General features: G+C 37.5%; 1 protein-coding gene across 3 annotated transcripts in view; it reads left to right on the top strand.

Annotated features, from left to right (window-relative positions):
* Positions 1-21,690, top strand: part of UHRF2 (ubiquitin like with PHD and ring finger domains 2) — a 97,155-nt gene extending 75,465 nt beyond the window's left edge. For 2 of the 3 annotated variants that reach the window (XM_050761699.1, XM_050761700.1), the window contains 8 exons: positions 1,770-1,874; positions 8,751-8,857; positions 12,114-12,276; positions 12,937-13,077; positions 14,748-14,844; positions 15,507-15,664; positions 19,201-19,299; positions 20,672-21,690. In XM_050761699.1, coding sequence (XP_050617656.1) covers positions 1,770-1,874; positions 8,751-8,857; positions 12,114-12,276; positions 12,937-13,077; positions 14,748-14,844; positions 15,507-15,664; positions 19,201-19,299; positions 20,672-20,818 — 1,017 coding nt within the window. In that variant the 3' untranslated portion in view covers positions 20,819-21,690. Of the gene's footprint in view, positions 1-1,769; positions 1,875-8,750; positions 8,858-12,113; positions 12,277-12,936; positions 13,078-14,747; positions 14,845-15,453; positions 15,665-19,200; positions 19,300-20,671 lie in introns of those variants that run through there. The other variant, XM_050761701.1, reaches the window with a different exon arrangement.
* The last annotated feature ends 1,182 nt before the right edge of the window (positions 21,691-22,872 follow it).

Below are 22,872 nucleotides of genomic sequence, written 5' to 3'. Positions count from 1 at the left end.
TTTTTAGTAGAGACATGGTTTCCATATGTTGGTCAGGCTGGTCTCAAACTCCCAACATCAGATGATCCACCCGCCTTGGCCTCCCAAAATGCTGGGATTACAGGTGTGAGCCACCATGCCCGGCCATATTAACTTTTTTCTGTGGAAGATGAAACATTTAGTTTAATACTGTCTGTGTTCTCTTATCTTTGCAATAGTTGTATTATAATTTCGGTTGAACCGGTATTCAAAGTTTAGGTTATTATGACTTTGGATCTATAAATACAATAAAATATTGTATACAAATAGAATATAATACTGTAAATATAGTTAAAATACACTTTGTGTATTTCTAATCACCTTATTTTTTATTTGCTTTTTTTTCATATACCTGTCTGTCACATATTTATTTTCTAAACTCCGAAAGCCTCCTTATATAGTCTAAGATGACTATGAGGTTGTTTTCCTGAGCAACTAGTGAGATGGATTTGCTATTTAGAAAGAAGGGAAGATTTAGGAAAAACAGATTATTTTTGCCAGGGTTGATGAGGTGGTGCAATCAAATGGTCCCTTTTGCTGAGGTATTTCAAAAGCCAAAACCTTTCCAGGTTCTGTTGCTATCAACTTCTTGTTGGCTTCTAAAAGCTTCTAAAGTGCCTTCCCCGCCACCCCAAATTCTTGTGCAAGCTTGAATTTCAGCTTCTTTTACTCTACTAAGAAAATTGTATTGGCCAGGCATGATGGCTAATGCCTGTAATCCCAACACTGTTAGGCTGAGGCAAGAGAGGATTGCTTGAGCCCAGGAGTTCAAGACCAGCCTGGGCAACATGGTGAGACCCCTGTCTCTACCAAAAAAAATTTTTAAAGACCCAATTGTATGACAAACAGATGAACTACAATACCTTTCTCAGGGAATTTGAAGTTCACCAAGAAGTGGTACTTGTTTCAGTGAGGCAGGAATGAAGATACGAGGGGAAAAGCAGTCAGCCGTTGAAGTAGAAATGAGTAAAGTAGAAATGGATAGCATGTTTGGGTAACATTCAGCAGTTTTGGCTCAGGCATATATGTTCCTTGAAGGTGAAGCTGTAGATAAGGCTAGGAAAAATAGATAGGAGCCATATTTAGAGAGGGTAATAAATCATGTTGACTTGGGTTTAATACTATGTGACCACTTAATGTCAAAAGCAGAATTGTTTTTAAAAGAATCATCCAGTTTGTGATAGATAGGATGGGTTTGAAGAAGCAAAACTAGAGGCAGTAAAAAAGGATCTGTTGTAAACTTTAATTCATGACTTAAACTGAGACTCAAACTAATATTGAACAGTGGAAGTAAAGGTAGATGGATTTGAGAAATTTAGGAGGTAAAATCAGCAATCCTTGTAACCAAAAGGGTTTGAGGAATAAGGGAGAAGAATGGGGCTAAAAAATAACTCCTGCATTTTTGACTTCACAAACTAGGCAGGCAACAGAGCCACTATCCAAGACTAGAAATAAGAGAGAAACGATACAGACTGCTGATAGTTCTCTTTTAGCTGAGTTGAGCTGGAAGTTCCAATAGACAGAAGATGATTGTTTCCTAGTTATTGTTCAACTCAGAATTCTACCCAATCAGTTTTAGAATTCTCAGAACCCAAAGGATATGTTTGAGGAGATTTAAAATGAGAGAGCAAAAGATAGAACTCTGTGAGAACTTCATTCTTTAGGTACCAATAATATATATGAAAGCATTTTGTAAATGTATCTTAACTAACTGTTCAGAGGTATTTTGAGACTCTTCAATTGTTTTATAGGTGAGCGAAGCAGGTGTTCACAGACCCCATGTTGGTGGAATTCATGGTCGAAGTAATGATGGGGCTTATTCTCTTGTCCTGGCTGGTGGATTTGCGGATGAAGTCGTAAGTCATTATACAACCTTACTCATTAGTACCTGCCTTGATCATTTGTAAAATACAATAGCTTTGCCTAGGATACATCAAATACTGCTGTGTCTTTTTAGCACAGTTTTTTGTTGAAGTAATCAGTTTTATACATGTTAGAAAGTAAATCATTTGACAGTGTTTATTCTTTACATGTACTGATTTGACTTATATGTGTTGTTATTATGTTATAAGGAAAACACTCACATTCTTGATAGAGCTTTTAGTCCTTTTTTTTTTTTTTGAGAGAGAGTCTCGCTCTATCACCTGGGCTGGAGTGCAGTGGTGCAATCTCAGCTCCCTGCAACCTCTGCCTTTGGATTCAAGTGATTTTCCTGCCTCAGCCTCCCAAGTACGTGAGATTTCAGGCATCTACCATCACACCTGGCTAATTTTTGTATTTTTATGTTTTATTTTTTGAGACGAAGTTTTGCTCTTGTCACCCAGGCTGGAGTGTAATTAATGGCACAGTCTCGGCTCACTGCAATCTCTTCTTCCCGGGTTCAAGTGATTCTCTTGCCTCAGCCTCCTGACTAGCTGGGATTACAAGCATGCACCACCTCACCTGGCTCATTCTTGTATTTTTAGTAGAAATGGGGTTTCACCACGTTGGCCAGGCTGGTCTCGAACTCCTGACCTCAGGTGATCCTCCTGCCTCGGCCTCCCAAAGTGTTGGGATTACAGGCGTGAGCCACCACACCTGGCCAATTTTTGTATTTTTAGTAGAGGTGGGGTTTTGCCTTGTTGACCAGGTTGGTCTCGAACTCCTTACCTCAGATGATCTGCCCACCTTGGCCTCCCAAACTGCTGGGATTATAGGTGTGAGCCACGGTGCCCATCCTCTATAGAGCTTTTTTTTGTCGTCCTTCTTTAAGTTTTCTCTTTTAAAAAAATAAAAACTGGTTCCAGTGTTAGATCTATAGAGCTTATTTTTAAAAATTAACTTATTATTTTGAGTTAATTGTAGATTCACATGTAGCATTAGAAACAATACAGAGGGCTGAGTACAGTGGCTCATACCTGTAATCCCAGCACTTTGAGAGGGTGAAGTGAGTGAATCTCTTGAGCTCAGGAGTTCAAGACCAGCCCTGGGCAACATGGCAAAGCCCTGTCTCTACCAAAAAATATAGAAATTAGGTGAGTGTGATGGCATATGCATGTAGTCCCAGCTACTCAGGAGGCTGAGGCAGGAGGATTGCTTGAGCCCAGGAGGTCGAGGCTGTAGTGAGCCATGATCATGCCCTTGCAGCACTCCAGCCTAGGCAACAGAGAGCGAGACCCTGTCTCCTTTAAAAAAAAAAAAAAAGGTGGGAAGGGGATCCTGTGCCCTTTACCCAGTTTCTCACAATGGTGACATCTTGCCAAACTATATAATAAAGTATCAGAACCAGGATATTGACACTGTACAGTCAGGGGCCGAACATTTATATTATCACAATTTCCATTGTTGTGTTGCCCTTTTATAGCTACACTATCAGACATAGACCCCTACTGCTTCTTAACCTCTGACAACCACTAATCTTTTCTCTTTTTTTTTGAGATGGAATCTTGCTTTTGGCGCCCAGCCTGGAGTTCAATGGCGTCATCTCGGCTCACTACAACCAGCCTCCTAAATAGCTGGAATTACAGGCACCCAGTTAATTTTTGTATTTTAGTAGGGATGGGATTTCTCCATATTGGCCAGGCTGATCTCGAACTCCTAGCCTCAGGTGATCTGCCCACCTCGGCTTCCCAAAGTGCTGGGATTACAGGCATGAGCTACCGTGCTGAGCCTTTTTGTTTTTGTTTTTGTTTTTGTTTTGAGACAGAGTCTCACTCTGTTGCCCAGGCTATAGTACAGCAGCTCACTGCAACCTCTGCCTCCCAGGTTCAAGTGATTCTCCTGTCTCAGCTTTCCGAGTAGCTGGGCTACAGGCATGCACCACCATGCCTGACTAATTTTTGTATTTTTGGTAGAGATGGGGTTTCACCGTGTTAGCCAGGCTGGTCTCAAACTCCTGACCTTGGTGATCTGCCAACCTCAGCCTCCCAGAGTGTTGGGATTACAGGCGTGAGCCACTGCTCCCAGCCTCATTTCTTTATTCCTGCAATTTTGTCACTTCAAGAATTTTTGTAAATGAAATTATGTGGTATATCATATATTAACCTTTAGGACTGGCTTTTTCTACTCAGCATGATTCTCTGGAGATTGTGGCATGTATCAATAGTTCATTCCTTTTTATTGCTGAGTACTAGTCCGTGGTGTGGATGTACCACAGTTCATTTAATCATTTACTTGTGGAAGAACAGCTGGGTTCTTTTGAGTTTTTAGCTATTACAGATAAAGCTACAGTAAGTATTTGTGAACAGGTTTTTTGTAAACATAAGTCTTTATTTCTCTGGGATGAATGCCCCAGAAGTGCAATTCCAGGGCCACATGTGGCAGTTGCATGTTTAATTGTTTAAAGAAACTGCCAGACTGTTTTCTCCAGTGACTGTACCATTTTACATTCCTATTGGCAATATATGAGTGATCCAGGTTCTCTGCATCTCACCAGCATTCACTGTTGTTGCTGGGTTTTTTTGTTTGTTTTTGTTTTTTGTTTTTTTTTCCATTCTGAGAGGTGTGTAGTGGTAGCTTATTGTAGGACGTCATTCATTTGCTTATTTGCCATCTGTGTAGCCTCTTTAGTAGTATAGCTCTTCAGGTTTTTTGGTCTTTTTCTGTTGGGTTTTTTTTTTTTTTTTAATGTTTATCGGATATGTGGTCTTCAGGTATTTACTTGCTTTCATGGATTGTTATAAAGATGAATTAATTCGAGTAGTTACGGAGAACACAAAATATAGTATGTTTTCAGACAGAAATAGAAAAACTTGCTGTCTTTCTGAAAGGCAGATTTGGCAGTGCATTTACATTAACATGGCAAAGTAAATGAAAATGGAAATATTTAGGTTCATCCTTTGCATACTTCTTTAGCATGCATATTTTGAAGCTGTATCTTTATGTATTTGTCAGAAATACAAAAGATGTTATATAGTTTAATACAGTCAGCGTTTGGAATTTTTTAAAGGCTTTATAAATAACTAGAAATGTAGTCTAACAATTGTTTTTAGTGTCTGGGCAATTGTATTTGATCTGGTCTCTGACATTTGTTGTATTTGAAACTTGGGCCAAATTATTTAACTCTGGTAACTCAGTTTCCCCATCGGTAAAAAGAAGAAATAGTAGTATTTTATGTCGGGAAGATGATTACATTAAATGAGATAATTTATGTAGCCCTTTGCACATAGCACGGACTGAAATGTTAGTTATATTCTCTGTAGCAGAATATTACTTTAAATAGGGCGAGTCACAGTAGCTCATGCCTGTAATCTCAGCACTTTCAGAGGCTGAGGTGGGCTGATCACTTGAGGTCAAGACTTCGAGACCAGTCTGGCTAACATGATGAAACCCCGTCTCTACTAAAAGTACAAAAATTACCCATTCGTGGTGGTGCATGCCTGTAATCCCAGCTACTCGGCAGGCTGAGGCAGGAGAATCACTTGAACCCAGGAAGCAGAGGTTGTGGTGAGCCAAGATCACATCACTGTACTCCAGCCTGGATGACAAAGTGAGACTCTGTCTTTAAAAAAAAGAAAAGAATATTATCTTAAATATATGAAGTTTATTTTCTTGTTTCCATGTTTTTGAATATAGTTACTGGTCAAACGTTAAAACATTTGTGGAGATAAGTACTGGTGAACTGCTAGTTGTCTTAGATAGTCAAGTCTATTAAATGATGTAAAGAAGAATTTTAGGACTAAGGTGACATATAGGCCTTGATTGACAGCTAAAATGTATCTGGAGATGTTTATATATTTTATAAGCATTTTCAACTTTTTGATCATTCTATTGTAGGCAAGTATATCTATAGGATTAGGAAAAGGAAACCTGAATAAGCTTTTCACATTTAAGAAAAACATTTCCTGAATTCTCGAATTTGGTATAAATTTCATGAAGCCAGTGGTCTTTATTCAGTCTGGTTGAATGGATGTAATACTCTTACGTACCTGCTGATAACTGAGTTAATATTTTAGCCTAGTAACTTAGGAATTAATCAAATGCCAGTTTTAGTGCCCTGTATTTTGGTGACCTCTTTTGAGAAGTGAGGACCCACAAAGATGATCTGTATCCTCTCAGTTGTCTTGAGAAGTAGTTTGCTCAGTGTTCAGGAGAAGACTCTGAAGCCAGAGTCTGTTTGGTTTTGTGTCCTGGGTGTGGAGCCATCTCTCTTCCTAGTTGTGTGATTTTAGGCGATTTACTGAACCTCCGCCTCATCTGTAAAATCAGATTTATAGTACTTAAAGGCTTGCTGTGAGGTTTAAATGAATTAATTATATGTAAAATGCTTTTCCTAACACCACCTAACCCCCCAGTAGTAGATGTGTGTTATACTAGCAGTGGTACAGTTTTGCAGAGATGTAAAGGGTATTATGAGAGGTATTGGTAAACTTTGAGGCTATGGTCTAGACAGCCTTGAATTAAATCATTAAAGGAGTTTGGGGAATGTTTGTCTTCATTGTGCTTTGGAATTATTTATCTGATAGTCCTATAGGGAGGAGGCTGAGAAGTTTGGTATAAAGGTCTTCCACCTGATCTTGATGATGGCAAGAATAGGAGCATCTAGCTTGTCTTAGGCAGTTGCTTTAGCACCTTGGGAGAAGAATAGAGATTGGGAATAACTGAAGAACTGAGTTACTTCAGGGCAGTGCCGTGTCCCTTGTGTAGATAGAGCTGCTTTATGTGAGCTCTTCCCAGGCACTAGAACTTGTTTAGGCTACTGCCTCCCAGGCACAATTTAATGGATCATTGACTAGAAGATGCAACAAATTTAGGCTGATTATTTTATTTTTTAATAGAGACAAGGGCTTGCTATGTCACCCAGGCTAGTCTTGAACTCCTGGGCTCAAGCAGGCCTTCTGCTTTGGCCTCCCACAGTGCTGGGATTACAGGCATGAGCCATTGCGCCTGGCCTTTCCATAGGAAAAATAGTCTGAAATAATATTGGTTGAGCTCTTACAGTCTGACAGTTTTTTCCCTTGTGGTAATACAATGTTTTTGTTGATGTAATGATTAAAGTACAAATGAATTAAAGGTACGAAATTTTAGCCATGTTTCCTTGATTTGCTGCTTGAAGAATAATCAGAAATGTTTTAAATACTATTTAGCTTACATTTGTCTTATTATGCTCTCTTACTTTCCATTACTTTTTCTTTATGGCACTCCCATAATAACTTGAAAAGTTGACAGAGTTATGAATATGAATATTGTGGAGTCTGTCCAGATACCGGGTGGAAGACTGGTTTTGATCAGTTTAAGAAGTATTCTAAACTGTTCTAGATGTACGTATTTATTAGAATTCCTTCTCATAGAATACATACTAAAGATTAAGTTTCGTAATACCTTGTTTAAAAAATATGTAGACCTTAATATTGGATTAACAAAAAGTGAAAGTAAATTTAAGGGTTTTGGACCAATAAAAACACTGTAAGACCATGAGATTTTTAGTTGTGGCTTTTAATCCGAGGAAAAAACAAAGTATAAATAATTGACTTCTATAATAAGAATTTGGTAGACACAAAACATTGTCTAAGTTGTCTAAACTAATTAAAATGATCTTGCATTAAAGAATCACTATTTTGCTAGTGTTAGTAGAATTAATTGTGCACTGATAGTTACTTTTCTTAATTTGTTTCAAGTACTGAATCAGATAGAGACAATAATATCCATATAAATTTGTAGCTGCTATAGAAGTAATTGGAGAGCTAGTGCATGTAACATCTTTTGGCTTTTTTTTTTTTTACATTTAGTAGATACTTTATACTACTTTTAGTTTTTTTCAAATTTTTTTCCAAATTTCTTAATGGGAGGCAATTTTTTTTTACCTGAATGTGATATAAGTGAATCCGCAGAGTATGAAATAAAGGGAACTTACTATGCTGTTAGAATTTTAATATGAAAGCCAGGGCTCAGTGGCTCATGCCTGTAATCCCAGTACTTTGGGAGGCCAAGGCAGGTGGATCACTTGAGGCCAGGAGTTTGAGACCAACATGGCAAAACCCCATCTCTACTAAAAATGCAAAAGCTAGACAGGCATGGTGGCACATTGCTGTAATCTCAGCTACTTGGGAGGCTGAGGCAGGAGAATCAGTTGAACCCGGGAGGCAGAGGCTACAGTGAGCCGAGATCGCGCCACTGCACTCCAGTCTGGGTGATAGAGCAAGACTCTGTCTCCAAAACAAAGAAAATTGAATACGAAGTTTTTAGGTAAACTTGCTTTGTAGTACTTATTTATTGTCAATGCCAGAATTTGAAATTTGAGACAGCACACTTCGGTATGGTGTAGATGTCAGTTGGAAATCTGGTTATGGAGTGTTTGTTGAAGTGGTGTTATCTATAAAGAACCTACAAGCTAGTATTGTTCAGTTGGAAATCTGGTTATGGAGTGTTTGTTGAAGTGGTGTTATCTATAAAGAACCTACAAGCTAGTATTGTTAAGTTTTAACATTGAATTGAATAAAATATAATATTTAAACCCATAAGACCTTACCTTGTTTGTAACATTCTATTGTAGTAAAATATTACTACATATATAGCATGAGTCTAACCATATTTGGAGATGTTGGAAAGTATAATTTAAAGTGTTAGGTCAAGTTATGTAACTTGAAGGTATACTACACACAAGATTGCATTTAAATTTTGCATTATTTTGGGAGATGCCTCAAGAGAAAACGTCAACTCATAACATCCTAATGAAATGTTTTGACTCTGAAATAAGCATTGGTGAAATTATACTTGGGTTTAGCTTTCTTAATAAAGAAAATCTTCTCTGACAGGACCGAGGTGATGAGTTCACATACACTGGAAGCGGTGGTAAAAATCTTGCTGGTAATAAAAGAATTGGCGCACCTTCAGCTGATCAAACATTAACAAACATGAACAGGTACTACTGTAAACGCTGTTTAGAATTTGAACATTGAATAAAAGTTTCATCATAGGACTGTAAATTGTAACTTATATTGCAGAGGAGAATCTCAAACTGGGAGTTAAAGATCTGAAATTAAAATTCCAGTGCCTGATTATGTAATTGTTTATCAGCATCCTAACATATCTTTATACTGTTGTTTTTTAAATGCCATAATTTCTAGTCTTACTGAACACATGTGGTATGCATTTGAAAAAGTTCACAACTTTGAAGGAAAGGAGCCTGTATAATTTAAGCGAAATTGAGAATAAGGTGGCTTGTCTACTGCCCCATTGGTCAAAGCTAAAAGTGACAAACTCCTTTTTAGAGTAAACTTAGTAACGTGAAATAAAGTTATGTTTGAGAGCCACATTTATGTACATAAATGAAGCATAAGGTAACTTAATCAGGTCTGTACTGAATGTACTTTTAGGATGTCTGCTAATAAGATATCTTCTAAGAGTTGTTAAAGGGAATGTTCATTTAGTTACAAAAGTGATCTTTTCTAACTAAATCCCCTTAAGACATTACAAAAGAGCCACCGTGTGCTGACTTTTATTCTATAGAAATACTAATGACATCTCAGCTCCCGTGTGTACAGAAAATTTATTAATTTCAAAATGTTTTATTTTATAAATGCATGCTAATACCAATATTAATAAGTAACCCAGACCACCAGATAGCAAAAATCACATTATAGTTTGTCATACTGAAATTTTTGTGAACATTTCATAAAGTTAACAGCTTTTATATCCTATTATTAAGGGTATTTTGTGGATTGAGTAAAAATGAGTGTTTTTCACTTTGAGTCTAAATCACTCAGTTTCAAGTAGTGTCCCCTTAATTTCTGATTACTGTGTGATGTAAAGAATATGCCAGTATGATTTCAAGACTTTCATGTGGATCAACTTACATAGAATCTCTGTTTTCATGTGTTCTATATTGTTTCTGACAGTAGGATTATTTTTACTGAACCAGCAGAGGAGACAGGTCAGATTTGCTGGTGAAAACATTCTTGAGACAGGAGCTTAGCTATTCTTTTCTAGCAAGAAAGCAGTCCTTCAAGAAGAATGTCTTAAAATAAATATTTTGATGTGTTTTTGTCAATGAAAATGTATCTCACATTTACAAAAGGACTCTTTCAAGTTGTCAAATCTGAAAATTATTTTTCCCTTTAATAATTGATAGTTTTGCTTGAAAGGAACTTCCTTCATAACCACCCACCATTGTAATGTACATGTTAGATTCCTTTCACGCTTTTGGACAATGTAATAAGTACCGCTACAGTCTCATTAAAAAATAATTCACAAATAGTAAAAATGTTTGCTATAAAGAGGAGATAGTGAAAATGAAGTATCAACTGAAAACAATTTAGGATTGAATTATCAGAGAGACTTTAACATCCCGTCTGTCAGTTTATACATTAAGTTGTGAATACGCCTTGTGATTGTAAAAGTGCTTGGGCAAAGGTACCTGTATGTCTTACAAACATGAAAACTGAGGTGAGAGACCCTTTGCTCTGACCCATAGTATACTCTTTTCCCGGCAGTGTATGATTCAATTCATTTTTGCTTATTTGCTAGGAGGTAGTTCGACACCTTCTTACTTCTGAGTTTATTCCTATTTCATCCCAGCTCTTCCAACTTTAAGAAACTGAAGAGGGCAGCAAAGTAACCTGGGCATCTTTTATCAGGGCAGTCAGAGGCACCTGACTGATTGAGCTGCAGATAGATTAATGGAGGAGCTCTGTTGCTGTATTGCCTAGTTTCATCCTCTTGGACTCTTTTCATATACTTGAATAGCCTGATTATCTGAAGTCAGAAGTGAGTTGACAGTGCCAGTTAGTGGTGACAGTAATTATAACTGAAGGTATCTGTGAGCACTAAAGCATTCCATTCAGTGACACGAAGGTAATACTTACCCTAGCTCTTTAAGATAAAATATGTGTAATATGTCAATAGATATTCTGTAAGTAAGACGTAATACTAGCCCTAGAGTCGATGGCTATATTTTTTTCTACCTCCCAGAATTGTAATGCATCTTCCTTTTAGATTAAAAAAAAAAAAGGTAACTTGGTAAGCTTCAACTCTTCGACCACAGCTACTATATAAGTTATTTTTAAAACAAAATTTTTAAGTTTATTTACTCACTAAAAATATAACTATAGTTATATTTCTTTTCAATAGGTTAGTCATATTCTTGGAGTCTATTTTTTAACTTAAGCCTGCATACAAAGAATTAAACCCTGAAGACATTTTATGTCATATCTGCTTTCACCAGATTGGGTATAATTCTGGTTTTTGTTTTTTAAACCTTAAGTGTTCTCAGTGTTTTCTTTTCATTTAAGACATAGGTGTCCTAGAGGAAAATGCTAATTTTAAACTGATTCTAAAATTGTTATTTTAAAATACTAAAAATAATTTAAATACAGATTTTGATACAACTAGGTTCTCCCAAGAGAAAGGTCTTCTGACATCTAATAAGTTCATTGATTTACTATTGTTAGGTGATGAATGCACATACTAAGTTCCAGCTAAGTCAGGTGCTGCTTCCAATTCGGTGTTCCTCTTTGACCATGTATTATCAGTAAAATGTAGTGATCTCAAGCAGCCAGAAATCTTCATTTTCATTAGCACAGACATTTGGATGCTTTAGGCTTATTGAAATTTATCTTTTTATGGAGGCCTTTAAAGAATATTCTCATACAGCACTTGTTCTTAATATCTTTTAAACTTTAAGGATTCTCTATTGTCTGGAATGTGGAAAGTAGACCTGAGAAAGTCATTTGTGCCTTGCTGACAAATTTATATTTCTGGATTTCTTTCTACATTATTCCAGCAATTTACCTCACACCCTTATCAAAGATCACTATTAAAACAATCATTTGCTTTAGTTTTCCAACGTTCTCCCTTCCCCCAACAAACGTTATTTAAAGAAAAATTCCATGTATTTCTAGTTGTTTTCTATTATACGTGGCACAGATGTTATTACTTTCAGAAGAACCCTACAGGCTATCTGAGAACCAATCCCCTGGCTTGGGGGTGACATCAGAAAACTGATTTGTCTTCTCTGCTGGTGGGGGAAAGCATAATCCTATTATCTGGAATAATATGGAAAGAATCATAGAATCTTAACCATCAGGTAAGGTATAATTCACCTTTTAATTGAGCTAATGACTCGATTGTATACTTAAAGAAAAATTACGTGGTATAAAGACCTTTTTGTTGTTTTTTAGGGCATTGGCCCTAAACTGTGATGCTCCATTGGATGATAAAATTGGAGCAGAGTCTCGGAATTGGAGAGCTGGTAAGCCAGTCAGAGTGATACGCAGTTTTAAAGGGAGGAAGATCAGCAAATATGCTCCTGAAGAAGGCAACAGATATGATGGCATTTATAAGGTGCTCTATCTGGCATGACATCTTGTTTGTCATTCTTCCTGGGCTTTCAAGGCAGGGTTGTTACAAGGGACTACTGTGGGTGGGCTCGAGGAAACAGTAGCCATCTTATATTGCTACTTTTTCTGGAAATTTAACAGATGCATAAAGCAAACTCTTAATTTTAGCACTTTACTTTTAAGGTTTATTTCGAGTTCCTAGGGGCAGAGTTATATTTTGGGTTAAGATTTTTTTTTAAAATGTATGTTCTCTGTAATAAAGCCATTTAAGTAACTGGCTGTTGTATAGCTTGATTTTTATATATCTTTTTAGAATAATTGTAGTTGTAATAGATTTTCAAAGCAGAGCACATTATAATAATAGATTTGCATTCTTTGTTTAAAAAGAGGCATTTGCTGCCATCTTTACTATACAAAATTCTGTTAATTAGCATAATCCTGTTACTCTCTTAACTTTATAGCAGTCTGTACTCATATGGGAAGTACTGTGATAGGAATTAGGTCAAAAATGTTTTAGCGAATATTCTTGACTTACTATCCTTACAGCAAAGCAGTATATTCAGAAGTTGCATTTAATTCTGGCAAAGATTATTTTGATACCACTAATGTGATGAATAAGCCTAAACTTTAAATCTCAAACTGGCACTGAAATATTATAATTTAGGTGGTGAAATACTGGCCAGAGATTTCATCAAGCCATGGATTCTTGGTTTGGCGCTATCTTTTAAGAAGAGATGATGTTGAACCTGCTCCTTGGACCTCTGAAGGAATAGAACGGTCAAGGAGATTATGTCTACGTTTACAGGTTAGATTACATTTGTCTAGCTACCTATGTGTTCATAAAAATATATACCTCCACTATCTACATGCCTTAACACTGGATATAACCCACAGCAATTGATTGGTGGACTATAAGGGGTGAGGAATAAGATCATGCAAATAGAGGAAAAGAAGAGAAAAGGTGGTATCCTAGATGTCATACTGCCCTAGGACCAAGGGTTGTGCCTGGGAAAAGCTGGACTTGTTAATTTTAAAAGTGAAGTATTTCCAAATCAATTTGGAAATGACTTGAAGTGTGAGGGAAAGGGATTCATAAAATGTAGGTATAGGAGGCCCTGGAAAAGCACATTTATCCTAGAGGGCACAGGGGATGTCTGTCTGGTAGGGGAAGGGTGGGAGGTGACTTTATAAGAGTGGTCTGCTTTCTCCCTTTCTCACTTTTCCTCACCCCTTTTCTCTCTTCCCCCGCAAAGCTGCTTCCCTGCTCTGCCACCACCTTTAGTGCTTTGCCTTTTTTCCCCTTTGCCCATGCTCTGCTGTTAACCCATAAAGACTTCGTTGATTTTGTATGCATAGTGGATGGTATGGCTGCATTTCCCCTTCACTGCCTGTATACCCTAGAATTTGTCCCTGACACTGACTTCAGTGCATGGTTTAAGTTCATCTCCCATCATTCCCCATTGTTGTGCTTCCCATAAAAACTGCCAGCTTTATCATTTCCCCTGGCTCTGCCCACACTGCATGTGTAGGGACTGAACTATGGGCAAGTGTCTGACCACCCACGCAGGTGAGTGTGTGTCTTCTAGTGCAAGTCTGTTTCTGTTTTTGTTGTCTTTTTAAACTCATAGAATTGATTGATGAAAATAAGACCATCAGCTGCTAAAACAACTACTAAAATAATTCTTTTTAATATTAAAAAAACTTCGTCCAATTTACTTTCAGAAGATTTTTCAGATGTCCCTGTTGAGAGCATTGTTCTAGATAGGTTAGATTTGAAACTGTGAGCAGAAGCATGTGAGCCCATCTGCTATGATGAGTACTAGTCATTGAGACCTGAAACATAACAGTGCTTTAAGCATGACTTATTACAAAGCATGCTCCTGCCACCCCACCCACCCCCTCAAAGGTAGCCATTGAAACATAAGGATAATGGATAGAATGTATTTCTTCAAGTCTAACTCTTAGCTGATGGAAGATTTAGTAATTTAGTTGCTTTAGGTTTTCTAAAAGCTCCTTCTTACTTTAGGAGATGAGAAGTTTGACCCTTAATGTTTTTGATATTTTTTTAGATCAACTCCACAATTTACTATGATCCAATCTATTTGCTTTCTATCTGTTGTGCTCTGTGATTGGTTCTCATTTACCTTCATATCTGTATTCTACTTTCCTTACACTTTAAAGAAATCTAATCACAGCTCCTGAAGACTTACCTTTCTTAGATCTGAAACTTAAGATCAGTGTATTATAAAATGGAATCTCTTAGTAGTCACAGCTATGTGATTTTACACTGAAATTGGGATTTTAATAGTTACCTGTGCTTTGAATTCTTTTCCTCTGTCTGTTTCTTTTATGTAAAGTTTTTCAGTTTGGGGCAAGTGTAGTCCTCCCCTCCCTTTTAATTTCTCACCAGGATCTAAACTCCCCTTCTCTGTGAAGCTTAAATCTACATTGTACTCTGCCTCCTTCCCCCATCAGTATCCAGCAGGTTACCCTTCAGATAAAGAAGGGAAGAAGACTAAAGGACAGTCAAAGAAGCAGCCCAGTGGAACCACAAAAAGGCCAATTTCAGATGGTAGGTAATGATTGCAAAATATAAATAATAAGATCCTTTTTTTGTTTTTGTTTTTTTGGGAGACAGGGTCTCACTCTTGTCACCCAGGCTGGAGTGCAGTGGAAAGATCTTGGTTCACTGTAGCCTTGACTTCCTGGGCTCAAGTGATCCACCTACCTAAACCCCCGGAGTAGCCCACGGCTGTACACCACCACACCTGACTAATTTTTGTATTAGCCAGGGTTTTTTTTTCTAATTTTTGTATTAGAACATGGAGTTTCTCCATGTTGCCCAAGCTGGTCTCGAACTCCTGGGCTGAAAGGATCCTCCCACCTCAGCCTCCTAAAGTGCTGGGATTTCAGGCGGAAGCCACTGCATCCGGCCAACATACTTTTTAATAAAGAGAAATATTAAGAAAATAAATTGAGAGACTTACAAGAAATGAAAGCAAAGGATTTGGCTGGGGGAGGGCGGTGGTAGAAGATGGATCATTTGTTTATTTTAATAGTGTCAGAGCCAAATAGCAGGAAATAACAATATCCTAAATTTTAGGGGAAATTAGATGCTGTTTTATGTTGGTTATCTTTCTGCTAAACATTACTTGTGCCAGTTAACTCTTTTGTTTCATAGTTCTGCTTAGAACCACTTGTAAGTCTGCTGATACATTTTTAAAATAAATCTAGATGACTGTCCAAGCGCCTCCAAAGTATACAAAGCATCAGATTCAGCAGAAGCAATTGAGGCTTTTCAACTAACTCCTCAGCAGCAACATCTCATCAGAGAAGACTGTCAAAACCAGAAACTGTGGGATGAAGTGCTTGCACATCTTGTGGAAGGACCAGTATGTGAAGATTTTTAAAAATAATAACATTCTGATATTAACAAATGATAAATAATTGTCTCATGAAGTGTGTTTTTCACGTGTCAGTCAAAACTTCATCCTTTTATCTGATTTTCTCATCCAATGCCACTACCTTTCGGAAATAATCTAAGGCAACTCATATGCATGCTCCTAAATTTACTTTAAACCTCTTAGAATGCTGGATTTTGACTTCTCTATGCCCAAGCTTACTTTACTTGGAGGTACTGTTCTCAGAAGAATTTTCAGTTGTGAAACATGGTCAGTTTAATCTAAAAATCGCCACAAAAGTTTTTGTTACAGTTCAAGGTTACTTAACAGCGTAAGTCTTAAGCAGTTCAGCACAATTTTCAAAACCTACATGTTAAACTAAGCGGTAAAATTAACCAGATTATCTATTAAGTATTTTATGTTTTAAAATTTTTCATTTTTTCTTAATCACATAATTTTAAAGTAAAAACAAATCACATAATTAACGTGTGGCTTTTGTGTTAAGCTGTGTTTTGCAAGCAAGCCTTTCTTATCAAATCCCTAAAGTTGGAGGCTTCAAATATGAACTGTCTCTTCATTCTTTACTCACTTATTGTGTCTTTAATTTTACTTATAAATTTGAATCTTCTTTTGAATATTGACCCCTTGTCATTTATAATACAATTACTTTTCTGCTTTCTTTCTCTCCAAAGTGTTGATGTGCCCCTATGTCTGTATGTCTTTTCTATCTAGACTTAAAGCAGCAACACAAAAACTCTACAGCGTTTCCTTTGTGAGAGATAGTCATTATTATTAAGGAAGAATTTTTAAAATATGATTTTTAAACTTTTAGAAATGCTGAAATTTATCAAATATCATTTGGATTTATATTGGAATTGTTATTTCCTTTGTCTATAAATGTGATACATAGAGTTATCCTTGGCAAAATGAGGCTTACATGCTTACAGGGCAGAGGAAAGTGATTACACTTTGAGAAGTGTTACTTGTATTTTAGCCAGGACACCCAGGCATAAGGAGAGTCTTTGTTAGGTCACACTCATTTTCACTTACAGAAAATTAAGATACAGGAAGCAGTTGTTAATCAGCCTAATTATTCTCTGGTTGGGAAAGATACTGCTTGTTAGTGATAACTGAGGTGAGTTCCCACTGTAGGTGGGAAAGAAGCAATTACAGATGGAGGAAAAAGCCACCTGAGTACATGTGAAAGTTGTCTTTTCTATGGGTGGTATCCCACTGGTGACAGAATCTGACCTGTCTGGGTCATATTATTGTGACCTTGCTGCTAGTGATTACTCTGGATATTATGTACTATTGCCCTGGACAAGTTTCATGCCCATTCTCTTCAGATAGGCCAGGAACACATTTATTAAGCCAGAAAAAACAGGTGTTAGCCAACAGTAACTTTAAATACATATGTGAATATATATTTATGTCCAAACTCATTCCAAAGTCCCTGTGATCAGGAGCCCTATCTACATCTGTGGTCTCCTCTTTCTACTCTTGTGCCCAGATTGCTTGACTGCAGTGGTCACTGTTTTATTTATACACCCTCAACATCTTGATGCCCCTGGGCCTTTCCATACGTACTGTTTATCTGACTGGAATTCTCTTTTCATGTGTCTCACTCTTTCATATCCTTTAAGTCTGCATTAATAGAGATTCCTCAGAGAGGTCTTCCCAAACCTCCCTTTCTAAAATAGCAGCTCTTTTTAAAATTCACTTTAAAAAAATCCACACAAATGGGGTTACTATGTTGCCCAGACTGATCTTGAACACCTGGCCTCAGGTAGTCCTCCCGCTTCAGCCTCCCAAGTAGCTGGGTTTATAGGCGTGAGTCAGTTTGCTCTGTTTCATCAGTTATTACTATCTGAAACTGTTTTTTGTTTGTTTACTCTCCTGTAGGAACGTAAGTTCCAGGAGAGCACAGACTGCCTTTTTATTACCACTGTTGATGAGTCCCTAGCACATTGTAGCTACCTGTAACTCAAAATACCTTTATTAGATATACCCATATTATAGGAACTATGGAAGTACCAGGTTAAATATTGGTCATTAACAAAGGAATTTGTTAGGGAGAGAGTACCTGGTATAAAGTTTTCAGCATCTCCCCATAATTGCCATGTTTTAAAAATGTGTTTGTAGTACTTTGTCCATAATGCATTTGACTTTAATGATCCATGTTCATAAATCAGTTAGTATGAGACATCTTTTGAAATGTGACATTTGATTTTTAAATTTGAAACTTGTAAGGTTTTTGTTTGTTTGTTTTTGAGACGGGATCGTGGTCTGTCGCCCAGGCTGGAGTACAGTTGCATGATCTCAGCTCACTGCAGCCTCCACCTCCTGGGTTCAAGTGATTCTCCTGCCTCAGCCTCCCAAGTAGCTGGGATTGCAGGCACCTGCCACCGCTCCTGGCTAATTTCTTGTGTTTTTTTCTAGCGACAGGTTTTGCCATGTTGGCCAGGTTGGTCTAGAACTCCTGACCTCAAATGATCCACCCGCTTCGGTCTCCCAAAGTACTGGGATCACAAGTGTGAACCACCATGCTCAGCCTTACTTTTTCTATTAATATAAAAAATAAATATGAAATGCACTCCCTTACTACCTAAAATAACTGAAGGATTATCCTTATGACTATTTAGTAAAAAAATACTTCTAGCTTAAAAAAACAAACAGCCAAGATGAAATGGAGCCAGTAATGGCTTTTGAAGAATATAGGGTATCCATTTGATCATGTTTACTTTAGGTGTCTCTACTTTTTATAATTTCATCCTACCGTAAGTAAACATTAGCATCAGGAAGGTATGGGATTTTAGGATTGAGGTAAAATATCACAGAATAATCCTAGGAAATTAAATGTTTTGTGTGTGGTATTAGATACTACAGAGTATTGTTTCCTAGTGTTTTGTTTTGTTTTGTTTTTCAAGCTCCAAAAGACAAATATTCAAGTTTTATAACAGCAGAAGATTGAATAGATAATACATGTTCATACACTGGAATACTGTGCAGAACAGCTTTTTGAAAACAGGCAGTCAGTATGTAATGACCTTGAGACAAGCTGCCCATGATTTTTTTAAGTGAAAAATAGTTTATCCCTGGAATGTGACGTTTAGAGGGACATTGACTTTTTAACATCATATGTTGACTTTGCAACTTCTCCTACCTAATACTATGATTTAAAACTAACGTGTGTGGAATGGGGTTTCTTTATATAAGTTTGCTTTTCTCAGGTAGTTACAATCATGACTACTTGATTTTTTTAAATAGAAGACATTAAATGTGACTGAAACATTTTTATTGCTAAATAATAGATGGATATATTTTGGGATACATGTGAAATTTTGATATATTCATATAACATGTGATAATCAAATCAGGGTAATTGGAATGTTCATCACTATAAATATTTATCTTTTCCTTATACTGGGAACATTTGAATCATTCTCTACTAGCTGTTTTGAAATATACAATAGATGAATTTTATGAACTGCTAACTTTTCTTTCCTTATCCTTGGGTACTGTTGTAGAATTTTCTGAAAAAATTGGAACAATCTTTTATGTGTGTTTGCTGCCAGGAGCTAGTTTACCAGCCTGTGACAACTGAGTGCTTCCACAATGTCTGTAAAGTAAGTGGAATTCCTTCGTCATTTTCCCTGTTAGGCATGAAGGCACACTAATCTCTATACCTGTTCTTAGCATGCTAAGAATAAGAAACATTTTCCATGAAGCAGGATAGTTGTGGAACCTTCTAGTTAAGAAGCATTTAGTTACGTCTTGGTGGTAAATGCATGTTTTAATTAGATAGTAATAATAATTCAGATATATATCGTTTGAGGTATTCTGTCATGTTTGGAATTTTGAGGAGGGGCTGAAATGGGAAAGAAGGTAAGAGGTCATTGCTCTTGTCCATGTAATAACTTGTATGTTTTATACATTATAGTGCAAACTGGAGTGTTTTCATTAATAAATGATATAAAACAGTTATATCTAGCATCACGCCCAGATGAACTGAATACCGTGTTTTCAGTGTGGTGTAAAAGGAAAGTTTGTGTTTTAGTCAAGCCAAGGTTTGAATCTTGCTCTACCCGGTGGTGATTATGTTTCCCTAACTTCAGAACTTCAGTTTCTTTTATAAAATGGAAACAAATCTACATATGAGTTTGTGCCTGATCTTGAGTTGATTAACTATATATTTAATGTATTTAGTACTGCTAAATGTATATATATGTGTGTGTGTGTGTGTGTGTATTTTTTGTTTTTTTTGTTTTTTGGGGTTTTTTTTTGAGACAGAATCTCGCTCTGTCATTCAGGCTAGAGTGCAGCAATGCGATCTTGGCTCACTGTAACCTCTACCTCCCCAGTTCAAGCAATTCTCATGTCTCAGCCTTCAGAGTAGCTGGGAGTACAAGCATGCACCACCCTGCCCAGCTAATTTTTGTGTTTTTTAGTAGAGACAGGGTTTCACCATGTTGGCCAGGCTAGTCTTGAACTCCTGACCTAAGGTGATCCACCTGCCTCAGCCTTCCAGAGTGCTGGGATAACAGGTATGAGCCACCATGCTTGGTTGCTAAGTATATTTTTGGAAGACTCACCATATGTTAAGTGATTTGGTAAAATATAAAATTCATTTCTAAGCAAGGGAATCCTGATCCTCCCCTGCCTCCCCCAGGGCTCTGTTTAGAAAGAACAGGGTTAAAATCTAACCCAAAAGATTAGGCTAGTGAGAACTATATGTAATCTCTAACTCCATCATTTTAGTAGACGAGGAAACTGACGCACAAATTAAATAATTTACCTGAAGTCTGAGAATATCTGCCAGAGATGAAACTAAAGCCATGACTGTAGGCTTTTCCATAGTGCAGATTCAAGCCTTTATGTTTGTTCATTCTGTGCATTTCCCTCATTACCAGTGTCTGGTTCATATTTAAAAGCGTAAGTTGCTGAGTACTTACATGCTTTATGCTCAGATTAAATTGGATGTTTTTGTTTTTACCATAGGATTGCCTACAGCGCTCCTTTAAGGCACAGGTTTTCTCCTGCCCTGCTTGCCGGCATGATCTTGGCCAGAATTACATCATGATTCCCAATGAGATTCTGCAGACTCTACTTGACCTTTTCTTCCCTGGCTACAGCAAAGGACGATGATCTGTCTGCTTTCACTGTGTTGTTCATGGTGGCTTTTTGGACAATAAAGAATCTAAAATGGGCGGGGAGGGTGGAAGAAATGGTGGACTGTATCTCTCACGTTCTGAAGCAGCTAATCCTCTTTCCCACATAGCCATCATCTTGTGTGTGTAGTAAGAGGCCCATTTCTCAACTGTCTTTTAAATATCTAAAGGTAGTTCCTGTAACAACTAGTTTTAATGAGTAAAAAGTCAAAGCCTCAGCTCTAGTTGATATCCAAGTTATGATTTATTTTGCAACTACCTCAGGACAGAAAAGATTTATGGGGATTTTAAAAATCATTGAATAACTAGTTAAATGAAATTTTAGCTACACACTGCCTCCCAAATATTAGTTGTGCCTGGTTCTTGTAATTTGATTTTACAGAAAAGGAAATGACACTTGAGATCCTTGGAATGAACACAGCTTCTATAGTGTGCATATACTTTTTTAACGTCTCTTCTTCCATTACAATGTGTGTTTTGCAAGGACAGGTTCATTTTTTTAGCCCACTTTGTGAACTCCATTGTGCTTTTTTCTGGTGTTTTATGCAAGTTGACTACTAATGACTAATGAGAACAATAATGAATGCATTGTTGCTGCATTAGTGTAATGTGGTGTGGTTTTGCACTTAAAAGAGGTATTCATGCTCTAGTTGTAAATGTTCATGAAAATCCACTTCTGTACTAGTCGAACTGCTTTTAGTGTCTCACCAGTGGTTTTACATCTGCAGAGTTTTGAGGGCTGTGCTGACCTTTGAGAGGATTTGAAATTGCTTCATATTGTGATCCTAAATTTTATATTCACTATATTCCCTAAAGTATACCTTAATAAATATTTTATGATCAGAAAAACAGCTCATTTTGCTTTACTTTTTTACACTTGTCTGGCTTATGTTACCAGTTCTAAGGGATCCTGTATTTCTGGAGTTTTTCATTGTGTATCTCTATTGAAACATTTTTTTTACTTTGCACTGGTAGTGAGAACCAGCATGAAATCTTAAGCACTCAGAACAGATTTCTTCCTCAGTTTTTTTGTTTGTTTTGAGATGGAGTCTTGCTCTGTTGCCCAGGCTAGAATGTGGTGGCACAATCTCGGCTCAATGCAAGCTCCACCTCCTGGGTTCACACCATTCTCCCACCTCAGCCTCCAAAGTAGCTGGGACTACAGGCACCTGCCACCACACCTGGCTAATTTTGTTTTTGTATTTTTAGTAGAGACGGTGTTTCACCGTGTTAGCCAGGATGGTCTTGATCTCCTGATCTCATGATCTGCCTGCCTTGGCCGCCCGAGGTGCTGGGATTACAGGCATGAGCCACTGTGCCCGGCCCTCAGTTTGTTTGTTTTTTTCGAGATTGAGGCTTGCTTCAAGCTCTGCCTCCCAGGTTCACGCCTTTCTCCTGCCTCAGCCTCCCGAGTAGCTGGGACTACAGGCACCCACCACCATGCCTGGCTAATTTTTAAAATATTTTCAGTAGAGATTAGGGTTTCACTGTGTTAGCCAGGATGGTCTCTATCTCCTTACCTCGTGATCCACCCACCTTGGCCTCCCAAAGTGCTGAGATTACAGGCGTGAGCCACCGTGCCTGGCCAGTTTTGTTTTGTTTTTGTTTTTTTTTAAGTTTAATAGGAAAAAAATGTAAAATAGTCACCTAGTGACCATTTTGTCTGTAGTTTCTGTTCTATGTTCAGTTTTAGTCTAATCAGTGCTACTTATTTCACAGACATAAGAATGTTTCAAAAGATTGTTCTATTCTCTATACTGCTGGGCCACGCACGATGGCTTATACCTGTAATCCCTGTGGGAGGCCAAGGTAGGAGGATTACTTGAGCACAGGAATTCCGGACCTGCCTGGGCAACATTACAAGACCCTGTCTCTCAAAAAGTGAAATTAGCAGGGTGTGCCAGTGTGTGCCTGTAGTCCCAGCTACTTGGGTAGCTGAGGTGGGAGGATTGCTTGAGCCCAGGAGATTGAGGCTGTAGTGAGCCATGATCATTCCACTGCACTTTAGCCTGGGTGACAGAGCAAGACCCT

Source organism: Macaca thibetana, chromosome 15 (genome assembly GCF_024542745.1).
Source record: "Macaca thibetana thibetana isolate TM-01 chromosome 15, ASM2454274v1, whole genome shotgun sequence".
In the NCBI taxonomy this organism is placed as follows: Eukaryota; Metazoa; Chordata; class Mammalia; order Primates; family Cercopithecidae; genus Macaca; species Macaca thibetana.
This window is presented reverse-complemented; position numbering and strand designations above follow the sequence as displayed.